Below are 13,301 nucleotides of genomic sequence, written 5' to 3'. Positions count from 1 at the left end.
CATTCCTAGACAATTTCTATCTACTTCTCCCTAAAAAAAATGTAAAGTCAACATAAGACCTTTGCATATTTTTTTTCCTTCACTTAATTAAAAGAAGTGCCCATAGACCTTAAGTACTCAATGTAGATCAGAGTTTGCTCTCATTTTTTTTGACACATTCTTGTCTTGATGGCAGATTTTTTTTAAACATATATATCTTGGAAGTAAGACCCTTTAAGAATGTAACAGATGTTATTGTAGGGTACCTGTGATAACGTATTTGCCTTTGGGGATACAAGGATCCTGCCCCTTGTTATAAGAATGAAGAACAATCTAATTTGGACCAATTTTGTGGGCCAATATTTAGAGAAGTTCCCTGATCCACAGCGTTGTGGGTCTCTGCTGCTCTGCAGATCTTCTCAAGATTTTGTATGAGGGCAGGAAATGGGTCTCTTAAGGTTGCCCACCCCTCCCTCCATTATGTATTTAAGCACGTCAAGTGAATTGCTGCATGTAGCACAGCCATCAATGGAGATGTAGCCACAATCTGTATCCTGTCACTTCCGTTTGTTAATCACTGGACTTGGCGCACCATGTCATTGCTGATGAGTTTTTATTCTACACATATTTATTTTTTCTTTCACGGGATCACTGTTTCTGCGTATCTCAAACTTCTATATCGTGTGGGTATTGTTTACCAGTCCTTTCTCGTCTTGTGGAAACCAACGCCTGGCTAAAACTTAACTAACCATATCAACCCGCATGAACTTCCTCTGTCACTGTTTGTGTTGCTGTGATGTCATTTCATCCTTCTCTTCCAAAAGGGAGCTTTTCCCGCTGCTTACGTAAAATAGTGACGATGCAATTTTTGCTAGCTGAAGCCTTTGAGCATCTTTCTTGGTTAATGTTTTCCTCGGTGGGTATTAGCATCATGTAATTATGGGGGGTGGGGTGGGGTTGGAGAATATTTTAAAAGGAGGAGGAGAGGATCCTCCAAAATATTTAAAAAAATAAACCACAAAAAATAATACTGAGCTATACAGTACACCACTGCTCCACCTCCCTCACTCTGGGGTTTCCAAAAATAATTGAATTGAAACTCCCAAAGTCCCAACCAGGGTAACCAGTGGCTAGGGATGATGAATCGTAGACCATCATAATTATGGTGACTACCCTATTATTGAAACCAAAAAACTAGAGCATTTTTATTTAATGTTACTAGTAAGAGACCCTTTTAGGAATGTCTATATTTAACTCTTTTTTTCCTAATCTGGTGATTATCGTCCACTGGAAAACATTACCATGAAGTCTGTTCCACTTTCATTGGTGTAAGTCTTCTATTGTCCTCTTGAAGTAGATAACACAAACTAGAATCCAGGATAAACCATTCCTTCAGTGGTGGCTCTGTCAAGTTGGTTGCCCACTCTTTTGATCAGCCTTTCTAGCCCATGCATTGAGCATGGCTGCCAGTCATCACTGTGGAACTTCCCAATGACATGGTTGCCCGGAAGATGGGAGCTGTAGTCCAGCATAGATTGAGAAATATTGGTGTATGTTTTGCTCAAACGTCTGTGTATTAACGTTTGTATCCTAACCCTAACGGCATTCTTCCGACTTTTGATGTGTTTCAACTTCCTGATGAATTCTTTCCATGGTGACTTTTCAACTTCTCAGGCCAATCAGGTACAGTGCTTTGCTCCATCGAAGTCCTTTTTGTTTGCTTGCTTCCCTCTGTTCTTTAAATGCATTGATTTGTTTCTTATTTACCCTTTTCCCCCCAAAAAAGAACACCTCTATATAAAATGCTGTCTCTGTCCAAGGTGTTGATTCTTGTTTGTTGAGAGGGATTCCTGAAGTATCAAAATCTGAGGAGAAGATGAGGAGTCTGAAAAGTTTCTTTCCTCTTCTAAAAAGTGGGGGAGGGAAGGAAAGAGAAAAATTGAGAAGCTGAAATCCAGAAGGAGGGATGAAAAAGGATATATGTTTGAAGAGCAACAGCCAAATTGGAACTGAAAATAAATAGGGTTTATTAAAATTGCAGTCCTAAAGGAAATCAACCCTGTCTGTTTCTGGGAAAGATGGATACTGAAGCTGAAGCTCAAATACTTTGCCCACCTAATGACAAGAGAGGATCCTTGGAAAAGACCCTAATGTGGGAAAGATGGAAGGGGACAGCAGAGGAGAAGGGGTCTACAACAAGGAGAAGGGGACAGCAGAGGAGGAGGGGTCTACAACAACTTGCTACACCCAACTTGCCGTGGACATCTCACCACAGCCAATTCACTGCAGGACAATTCTTCATGGCCATCTCACTGCAGCCAACTCATCACGGGACAAGAGTTACACTAACATTGAAGAAATAGTCAAATAGAATCATTAAAGAAAGGATGCCAAGGGAGGGACAAAATAAAATGTGAATAACAAAAATGAAAACAATTTTTAAAATAATTTTAAACAATTAACTTGAATTGTTGAGTTGTCCTGCAAGACGTTGTCCCGTGGCAAGTTGTCCCACGTTGTAAGCAATGAATTGGCTGTGATAAGTTGACCCCGTGGCAAGCTGGCTATGGTGAGTTGGTCCATTCCAGAGGAGTAGACAGTTAAGATATCGACACAATGAACATGAATTTGGGCCAACTCCAGGAGAGAGGGAGGATATGGGAGTCGCGAAAAATCAGGCACGACTTAACCACGGAACGACAATAAAAGTTACAAATTGGTTCCTTCTGTTTTTAGTTTTGAGGGTTTGATCGTTTTAAGTTTTTGAAGGAAATTATTGGAGCTGGTTTGAAGGGGGATGTGAAAGTTTTGTTTTTCAAATGGGGGTGTGGGCTTCAAGACGTTGAGAAACACTGCTTTGTATGAATCTTCAGTCAGATAACGGTAAAAAAGATGGTAAAATCCAAGAAACAAGTACGCCTTTTCAGAATTTAAGCCCTTCACAAGCTTTAGGAGAAATCATAAGCGGCACAACGTTTATTCTTTTGTTTAGTTTAGAAGTTGGAAGTGCAATGAGAGAGAATTGTTAGTAAAATGTTAGGACATTTTAGTCTTTTTATAAGATTTCATCCTGGAGCAGATAGTCTGGACTCCTGTCTTTAGAAGTGTATTTATTCAATCTGTCCTTTTGCAGCACTGATGTCTGGTGGTTGGCCAAGTTAGTAAGAATTCTGGTCCAATATAATAATAATGTGCACAGCCACTTGCAAACTCAAAATATTTCAGCCTTGAGCTGGCCTATTTTGAGCTTGAAACAAGAGTTTCCCATTTAAAACAGTTTCAGTGTAAAAGACATCCAATAGCCCCCTCAGAATTGGGGTTTTGAAGGTCAAACATTTCTAAACTGAAACTTTGTGTATTGTTCTAATCTAAATGCTCATATATGACTAGTTTTTCTGTAGGAAAATTTCTGTAGGATTTTATTCATGTAACGGAAACACTTGGTTCTGTGCATATACAGAATATAGATGTGCATATACATCTATATGTGTTTGGCAGTTCAAGTCTCACCGGCTCAGGTTTGACTCAGCCTTCCATCCTTCCAAGGTCAGTAAAATAAGGACCCAGATTGTGTTGGGCCATAGACTGACTCTATAAACCGCTTAGCGAGGGCTGTAAAGCACTGTGAAGCGGTATATAAGTCTAAGTGCTATTGCTATCTGTATGCAATTAGTTGCATACAGAAGCAGAAGTTTATGAATCTTAGACTTGACTTGTAAAGGGAGAAAGCTTTTATTGTGCAATATATTTGTCAGTGTTCAACGAGGGAAGATAATATGTGTTTCTGGGGTTTTGTTTTGTTTTGTTTTTGTCTTTTCAATCCACATTCTTTTAATGTGTTTATTCAGTTTTCTTTTGTTCTTGTAAAAATTCCATTTTTCTCTTGGAGCTCATTTTTTTTTAATTTTCTGTATTAAAAAATGAAAATTTTAAAAAAATAAAAAAGAAATACTTGGTTCTGAAACTTAGTCCCTGACTGAAGGTCTAATAAGGAAGACATTAGACATCAGTTTTTCAACTGTACTTGTCCTCTTGACACAGACATGTCAAACTCGCGACGTCACGTGATGTCGCGAGACCTATCGGAACTTTTTCGCCACTGCCAGCAATGGCTGGGCACGGTTTCCTCTTGATGTGTCCGGCCTGCGGGTCAGCAGTTTGACACCCCTGCCCTAACAGCAAAAGACAATCCTCACTGTCTCCTCACTTCTCAAAAGATGTAGAATTTAGTTGAATTCTGTAAGGTAAAATTTCCAAGGAGCTGGTGAGTAAATGCAGTTTTCCACACGGTACCTTGTTTAAAAAAAGATTTATTCATTTAAAGCATTTCTAATATTTTTCCTAGTACCAGGACTTAGGCAGTGCTGCAGATTAAATCAAAACAATGAGAACAGTATTGCTTGGTTTATGGTACTAGTAATGTCTGGTTTGTGTAAAACACAATCTTGGTTCAAATCAACAGATCAACAGCTCAGCTGGAATATAGAGCTAGTGGATAGAAAAGTGAATTTCCAGATATTTTTACAGACATTTTCAACCTACTAATACTGCAGTTAAAATGCCTCAGAGAATCAATTTCTCATTTTCTACATATTAACAAGAATCAATGTTGATCACTTATAAAGTCTCTTCTCTAGGGCATTGATTTACATTGATTTTTCTGTATTCCATACCTTCAAAACTAAATTCCAAGAGTTTGGTCAAAAAATTGGTTTTCACTAAAAAAAAACCCTGCTGAGCTATAGGCTTTGTTGAGTTGAGGCTGAAGGAACTCATCTTAAAACCACAATTATTTAAGGCACAATGTGCGGCCACTGTCCAAATTCCTGTTCTTAAAGTCCCCAGTACTTCTTAGGTTTTGATCTTAGTTCCCAGAATTCTCAACAATAGCCATGTGTGATAGAATGTAGTCTGGATTCCCAGGAAGGAAAGATGCATTCCAGAGGAATAACAGCCCAGACACTTTGTGTGAGAGAAAGAGGGTAAAGCAACCACTCCACAATAGTTCCCAGAGTATATGACTGATGTAGGTGGTAGTCTACTTCAGTCTGGCAAGATTCTGCCTATAAGTATGGAATAATAAAGAAATCTACTTGGAAGAATCACCACATGTTGGTTTGAGGGGTTTGACACCATGCTTGCTGAGAAATTCTAGGAGTTAAAACCTAAATACCTGCAAAGCAGGAAGGTGAGGGAAGGATCTAATAAATGTTTTAGGGAAAGCTTTAATTAAAGGATTGTATTCTGACAACTTCTCCTAGGACTTCAAGGCATCCCTGGTATGAAAGGTGATCCTGGGCCACCAGGATTTGATGTTCCCGGTCCTCCAGGTGACAGGGGCAACCCAGGTTTTCCTGGATCACCTGGTCTTCCAGGTGGACCAGGTGCCCCTGGTTCTCCAGGACGAGATGGAACTCCAGGCATACCAGGTAAACATATTTTGTGCTGTTGGGGTTCGGGTAGATAGGAGGAGCTTTCTATTTACAGTACTGTCTGACAATTGCATAGATGCTAAAATTCATAAAGGGGTATCGTGATGAATGATAAACAGTAGAGAGATGTCCTTCAAAACGTCGACTCATTTCAAAGGTGATGAACTGAGAACATTTCAAGGTTTCCGACTGTCTGAAAGCCCTCCAAGAATTAAAAGCTTTCTGAATATATTCAGTGATACGGCTCTCACTGAAGCAAGAGAGGCATCTCTTGTTGTGGAAAGTTGCAAGGTCAACAATATGGCCCTCCCACGTGCTCACGATGCTCCTAAGATGGCTCTCCCAAATTAAATAGGATCGCTAAGCATAAAAAAAGTGGGAATTATTTGAGCACAGCGAGAGGGTATCGGGTTTTCCACCTTGACAGCTTTCAGAATTCTGAGAGTTGAAGTCCACACAACTGAAAAAATTCCAAGGTTGAGAGATATTGAATTAGAGATTAGCCAATTGCCTTGCTATTGGCAAAAAAATTCAGGATGAAATGTCGGGATGGAAAGGGAAGTAAAAAGATTTGGAAGGTTAGGGCTTTTATAGCTCCAAATAAAACTGTTTCTGCTGCGCTTCCAGGAAGCAAAGGCGAGATGGGAGTGATGGGGGCACCTGGTCCTCAGGGAACACCTGGATCTCCTGGCAGAAATGGCTTACCTGGCTCCAAAGGTAAGATGTCTCTTGTTTCCTATCTCTGGGATCCAGGATTAATCCTCTGAAGCCTGTAAAAGTGCAACTATACTTTTGGTTTATCACCTATAGATAGAGGAAGGGAAATTCTGATTTCAGACACATTGTGCAGGTTTTTTAAGACAAGGTGTTGCCAATAGGTGCTTCTCTTGGCATCCATTGGGCTCCTACCATGGGTTCTTACCATGCCTATTTCTATATCCTTTAAAATAAAATAATGGAAGGCTAACATGCTGCAAAGCCAAGGTCCCCTTCCATCACATCAACATTTTTTCCCCAAGAACTGCATTAACAGGCCCTGTATATATATATTTTTTGAAAATAAACATGGTGGGAGCATGCAATTTAGTACTTTGTGGCTCCTTCCAAACTCAACAATATCAAAGACATGTTGGAATGGCAGAAAACTTCAGAGAGAGCATCTTGGTAACAGCTCACCTGTTTACCTTCTGGCTGACTATGATCCAAGGTAACCCAGTTTGTGAGCAAATCTACAAAATGCTCTCAAAATTCCAAATCCATTTGCACCCTAAACATTTCCCTGAGATCAACCCCAACTGCTCTTTAGAAGGCCAGATCCTGAAGTTGAAACTCAAATACTTTGGCCACCTAATGAGAAGGAAGGACTCACTAGAGAAGAGCCTGATGCTGGGAAAGATGGAGGGCAAGAGAAGAAGGGGACGACAGAGAATGAGGTGGCTGGACAGAGTCACTGAAGCAGGAGGCATGAGCTTAAATGGACTCCAGAAGATGGTAGACGACAGGAAGGCCTGGAGGAACACTGTCCATGGGGTCGCAATGGGTCGGACATGACTTTGCAACTAAGAACAACAACAACACCTTTAATTGCTAACCTAAATTTGTAATCGGCAATAATAAGCTATGATGGGAAGGTCTTTTATATCAAAATGTTGACCTTGAACCAGAGCTGACCTCCATCCAGCCATGATGGAGAAGGGGGAGCAGTTAATAATCACTCTAACCAAAGCTTTGTGATTGGCTTGGAAATGAATTGTACTAGAGTGGGATAAGATTAGAGGAATGGCACCCCAATGAAGGATGCTTTATCTGTCATAGGTGTTGATGATTTAGAGCCATTCTAATGTGGTAGGTTGATAATGTGAAGGATAAAGTGGATTTCCACTTATTCTATTGGGGCTTATTGTCAGTGCACTCCAAATTAACAAGAAACATTGTGTGCTTTGGATACTGCTTAGGCAATGATGGTTTATCAGGACAACCAGGACAACGAGGACTTGCCGGACAAAAAGGCACCAAAGGAGAACCTGGTTTGCCAGGAGTACCAGGAAAATTTGATATTAACCTATTGGGTTCCAAAGGAGAAAAGGGGGAACCTGGAGAGAAAGGTAAGAAAAGATTCTCTGTGTGTATGCCTTCCACATGATAGGAATCAACAGGCTAACAAGTTGGGTGTTTTTCCAGTCTCAGAACTTCCATTAATCCATACGTTTCCCTTCTTTTCCTGCTGTGTTTCTCAGGGTAAATCTTCCTCTTAAAGCAGACATGTCAAACACAAGGCCTGGGGGCCGGATGCAGCCCGTGAAGTGGTTTCACGTGGCCCGTGAAACCATCCTGGAAACTGTGAAGGAATGGCCCCCGCTGCCTTGGCCCTGGCCCAGGCCAACCGGGAGCCAATGTACAATTTTGTGGTGGCCATCTGTGCTGAAACGCATTCAGTCTTAGCTCCATAAGGCCGTCTGGAAACAGCGAGGAACCAGCCCCTGCTGTCTCGGCCCCGCCCACCTGGGTTCATGCTGGGGAGGTGTCACCCTTTGTGAGGAATGAAGAAATGCACCATGCCTTGATGCTTGCCCCGGTCCCACCCCCTTCTGCCAGAGACCCTCAGATCTGTCCCACTCCTGCCCAGGCCCCCACAGGCACCCTTGACGTGAATGATGTAGAGCTGGCCATGCCCCCCCAGTAGGCCACACCCACCCAGCCCCCCGAGGGCAACCACAATGCTGATGCGGCCCTCAATGAAATTGAGTTTGACACCCCTGTCTTAAAAGCACTAAGAACATTTGCTCTTGGAAAAAGTGATAGAGATGGCTAGACCATGTTCATCACTCATATTTCCAAGAATCTGGAAGATGAGAAGCAAATAATTGAATATGGATCTGTATCTCACTGGGATATTCCTACAATGAACAAAACCTGGTTTATTCCAGAGAAGTCCAGAAGAACTACATCCTTTTCACCACCGTTTGTGTTCAAGTCAGATGGAACAAAATAGAAAATAAAATACAAATGTGAAATTAAATATAAAGGCAAATCAGTCAAAATGTATTGTTAAAAGGAACTATGTCACTAATATCTCCCTTATGGTTACTTTTGTGTGCTGTCCAGTGGATATTGCATTCAGTTTGGAGATAAACAATTCACAATAATGCAACAACGATCAAACCCTGATTGGGGAATGTTTGGGTGGAATATTGTCCAACTAGGCACCATCAGATGCTAAATACTATAGTTATCAGTATCAGTAGGAAGATATTGGAACTCAGCAACATCTATTCTTTGCTGCATTTCTTTGTCTGGCTAAGTCAGGGGTAGGCAACCTTGGCTCTTTTATGACTCGTGGACTTCAACTTCCAGAATTCCTGCACCAGCATGGCTCAGCTTAGAAACCTCTCCCTTTCCCCTCAGCATGGCTAGCTCAGGATTTCTGGGAGTTGAAGTCCATGCGTCATAAAAGAGCCAAGGTTGCCTACCCCTGGTCTAGGACACTGTTTCTCAATCTTGGCATCTTGAAGATGTGTGGACTTCAGTTCCCAGAATCCCTCAGCCAGCATGCATGGACTTCAATTCCCAGAATTCCTAAGCCAGCCTGGATCAGCTTGGAAACCTCTCCCTTTCCCCTCAGCATGGCTGGCTCAGGAATTCTGGGAGTTGAAGTTCACACATCATAAAAGAGCCAAGGTGGCCTACCCCTGAGCTAAGTCATACCTAAGTATGAAGACTACTCATTCAATCTTTTGTTTCCTTGAAGGTAACCTTGGTCTGACCGGTCAGAAGGGTTATGTAGGCCTCCCAGGTGACCCAGGGCCCGCTGGATCAGTTGGACAGCCAGGTGCAGCTGGATTGCCAGGTGAGCGACAACCAACTCCTTGCTTTTCTGAATGGACATGTTATTTCAGTGTTGAAACAATAGCTCAGCTTTCCATCCATCCAGCTCTGCACAAAACCCAAACTCCTACTAATGGCAGTCATCAGATCTGCATGTTGTACTGAGTCGTTACATGGCTTCTCCAGTTTTGACAAAGGACAATGGATGAACTTGCCCATTACAGCTTGTGAACGTTTGCTTATTGCTTACATGTCTACAGCATGGAAATCCATCCAGCATCAAAAAAAGTAACAATAATTCTGTTTTTAATAGGTCCCAAAGGAGACACTGGGATTCCAGGTCCCCCTGGACCATCTGGGCCTCCAGGACTTAAAGGTGCCAACGGCGAGATGGGCCTGCCAGGTAGGGATTTCAGAAGCATTCCCGACTCCTTCCAAGCATTCATTGAATTAAAGATTGTCTTGGTAATTGGAAACATTTCGGTTCAGTCTTTTATTCCTTGGCTGGAAAGATGTAGGAGAAGAGCAAGCAGAGCTGGGGGGGGGAGGGCGGAGTTAAATGTGTCATCAGCTTAGATTCCTAAGGGTAGGGATTTCAGAAGCAATCCCGACTCCTTCCAAGCATTCATTGAATTAAAGATTGTCTTGGTAATTGGAAACATTTTGGTTCAGTCTTTTATTCCTTGGCTGGAAAGATGTAGGAGAAGAGCAAGCAGAGCTGGGGGGGATGGCGGAGTTAAATGTGTCATCAGCTTAGATTCCTAAGAGTAGGGATTTCAGAAGCATTCCCGACTCCTTCCAAGCATTCATTGAATTAAAGATTCTCTTGGTAATTGGAAACATTTTGGTTCAGTCTTTTATTCCTTGGCTGGAAAGATGTAGGAGAAGAGCAAGCAGAGCTGGGGGGGATGGCGGAGTTAAATGTGTCATCAGCTTAGATTCCTAAAGTTGCCACAAATGAGCCAAGTCCAGCCCCCTTCCTTGAATTCCATTGGCCCTTATCTGGCACCAATTCATATTTGAACTTTAGTTGACTGGATTCTTGTGTGTAGGCTTGAACAATAAATCTTTCTGAACATATGTTCCTGATCCTTTGTGCCTGAGAAGAAATATAGGTTTGTATCGTAAAAAGGGGATGCTTCAGAATAAAACAGTCCATAACTCAATGCTCTCCAGATGTGTTGGGCCTCAATTCAATAATACTATACCAGGAAGTTGAAGACTCACACTTCTGGATCATGCAAAAGATTGGAAAAAGCTGCTTTAGAACATTGGCTGTCAAAAACTGAATTTCGACAATGTAAATTGAAGAGCCGTGGTGGCGCAGTGATCCGAATGCAGTATTGCTGACTAATTCTGCCCACTGCCAGCAGTTTGATCCTGACCGGCTCAAGGTTGACTCAGCTTTCCATCCTTCCGAGGTCGGTAAAGTGAGGAACCAGATTGTTAAAGGCAATATGCTGACTCTGTAAACTGCTTAGAGAGGCCTGTAAATCATTGTGAAGTGGTATATACAGTAAGTCTAAGTGCTATTGCTGCTCAATTGCCTCTTCATGGGATGGACATAGATAGGAGCTTAGATGGCTTTCAACAGGGATGTGAGAAATTTATGGAGAGTCCATCTAACCAGTAGTTATCAGTCAAGTTAGCTTTTATGGAACCCTGAATTAGAAGCAGCGTACATGCTGTAGGGAGCCAACATGGTGATGTCTCTCTTCCCAGATACCGCTAGGAATCCAGGATGTTGGATTGGGATAGGGATCTGTGATCTAATCCTTGAAACTTCTCCTTAAATTCTTATGCCATCTAGATTGAAAACAAGCATCAAGTATTTCAAACATTAGCCACTCCAGTTTCTATATTTTGTGAAAGCCATGAGATTCTGTAATGCAGAAACTCCAGATTTCTCTTGCATGCTTGGTATCCCATCTAATTCAATCCGTCTGGGTTTGGTTCTTCTACATCCAAGGCCTGGAGACTAAAACACACAAAGAACGGCTGCAGGACTTGGGTTTGGCTAGTCTAAAGAAAAGAAGAAATAGGGGAGACATGATAGCAGTGTTCCAGTATCTGAGGGGCTGCCACAGGGCAGAGGGGGCCAGGTTGTTCACCAAGGCACCAGAGACAAAGACGAGAAACCATGGTTTGAAACTGACCAAAGAGAGAAGCAACCTAGAATTAAGGAGAAACTTCCTGACAGTGAGGACAATCAACCAGTGGAACAGCTTGCCTCTAGAAATCGTGGGCACCCCATCACTGAAGGTTTTTAAGAAGAAACTAGACAAAAAACAACAGAAGAAGAATTAATTTACATACAACCTATGGAGACTTTGGATGACCAAAAAATGATTGTAACTAAATTATCTACAATTGCTAAACTAACAGAAATGGATTTGAAATTACAACTGTTGGAGAATTATGACAACCTTGATAATCAATTATTAATTATAAAATTGGACATGATTGAGTGTTTAATCCAGCAGATAGGAACCAGGTATCAAAAACAGAGGATGGGAGGTCTTTTACTGACCCAAACGATATTAGAAGCAATAATGGGAGATCTATTTGCTGAAATAGAGGCTTTGTTATGGAAGCCTTCTTGGCGTAGGAAGAAAGCCAGAATAAGACTAAAAAGAGAAATTTAAAATTGTATGTAATGGATTAAAAAGGTTTTGAGAAATATGGACTGATTTAAGGATTAAGATTTAGAGTTGAAAATTTGTGATTATTAGAATATATATGTTAAACAGAGTAAGAATGTATTTTCTTGAATAATATGTTTATTTGTATGAAAATTATTTAATAATGGAATGAGAATAAGAATATGAAAGAAGCTTTTAGAAATTCAGATAGCTTTAACAACTAATTGTGTTAAATTAATAAGATGATGTTTTGTGTAATAATAGGTGTGTTCTTTTTTTAGATATGATAATTATTTGAATGAGATTTAAATGCTATTTGAAGTAATAAGAGAGATCTGTGATAAAATCAATGGTTTATGAGATTATGAATTAGAATATATCTGGATGAGTATTTTAAAAGGGATACCCAAAGTGATAATACATTTATCTAAGGTTAAATTGGACTATGATAATTGTAAATTAATAAAGCTCAAAACAGGATTAGGATTTATAGATATGTACCTAGCAATACATAAGCGGGTTTTGGGCTGAAGTTGGGCACTCAGTCTCTCAAAGGTTCACCATCACTGAACTAGACAGTCATTTGTCTGGAATGGTATAGGTTCTCCTGCTTGAGCAGGGGGCTGGACTAGAAGACCACCAAGGTCCCTTCCAGCTCTATTCTATTCTAATCCCTTGCCTTGCCACTCCACTTGTCAAGAGTGATCCTTGATCCACAATGGTTATATACACTGTCTCAGAGCTGCTATGATCTGCTGTTTTTTCACTGTTTTGGACAGGTCCCACTGGCTCAAAAGGTTCACAAGGTATCCCAGGGCGTCCTGGTCAGGCTGGTTCTCCTGGATCACCTGGACCGAAGGGAGACAAGGGTGATCCCGGTATTTCAGGCATCGGTATTCCAGGTCCTCCTGGCCCCAAGGTAGGTTGCCCAGCCTTCTTTTCAGAAGTAAAGCACCTTTTCATAAGCCTGGGTGGCCCTGTGCTACTCTCAAGACATCCCAAAGGTGCTTTTCTGAAAGGCAACTGGACTTCCTTGAAAATGTTGTGCTTCTCACCCAAGAAGCTTCTTCAGCTTCTAGATTTTCCATTTTTTTTTTCCCCAGGGTGAAAGCGGACTGCCTGGTTACTCTGGTCCTCCAGGCACTAAAGGGTCCTTTGGAAATCCGGGGTTGCCTGGCTCGACAGGCAGGCCAGGAGCAAAAGGTGAACCTGGCCTTCCTGGATCCCCAGGTAATTGATTTAACCTGGTTCATTTTTCTTCTCTTTTCTTCTGCGGTGTTCTCCTTTTGTTTCTGAAACGGGTAAGTCTTCCAGAGCTTATGTTCTTTGTGAGGGTTTCTATCCGTCTCGAGTCCTCCAGATATGCTAGGCTCCTACAGCAAGGTCATGGTTTTCCCAGTTGAAAGTTGGACCGTAAGAAAGG

At 41.5% G+C, this 13,301-nt stretch overlaps 1 protein-coding gene across 4 annotated transcripts in view; it reads left to right on the top strand.

The window, feature by feature from the left end:
- COL4A5 (collagen type IV alpha 5 chain) overlaps positions 1–13,301 on the top strand; it is a 138,058-nt gene that overhangs the window by 93,402 nt on the left and 31,355 nt on the right. For 2 of the 4 annotated variants that reach the window (XM_039348726.1, XM_039348724.1), the window contains exons 31-38: positions 1,654–1,662; positions 5,241–5,408; positions 6,039–6,128; positions 7,367–7,516; positions 9,160–9,258; positions 9,550–9,639; positions 12,658–12,797; positions 12,982–13,108. In XM_039348726.1, the coding sequence (XP_039204660.1) occupies positions 1,654–1,662; positions 5,241–5,408; positions 6,039–6,128; positions 7,367–7,516; positions 9,160–9,258; positions 9,550–9,639; positions 12,658–12,797; positions 12,982–13,108 (873 nt within the window). The remainder of the gene's footprint in view (positions 1–1,653; positions 1,663–5,240; positions 5,409–6,038; positions 6,129–7,366; positions 7,517–9,159; positions 9,259–9,549; positions 9,640–12,657; positions 12,798–12,981; positions 13,109–13,301) is intronic. The other 2 variants (XM_039348727.1, XM_039348725.1) reach the window with 1 other exon arrangement.

This window comes from Crotalus tigris, unplaced genomic scaffold (genome assembly GCF_016545835.1).
Source record: "Crotalus tigris isolate CLP2741 ecotype Arizona unplaced genomic scaffold, ASM1654583v1 scf7180000018172.2679963, whole genome shotgun sequence".
Lineage (NCBI taxonomy): Eukaryota > Metazoa > Chordata > Lepidosauria > Squamata > Viperidae > Crotalus > Crotalus tigris.
Note: the sequence above shows the minus strand (reverse complement) of the source record. Positions and strands in the feature narration are given on the sequence as shown.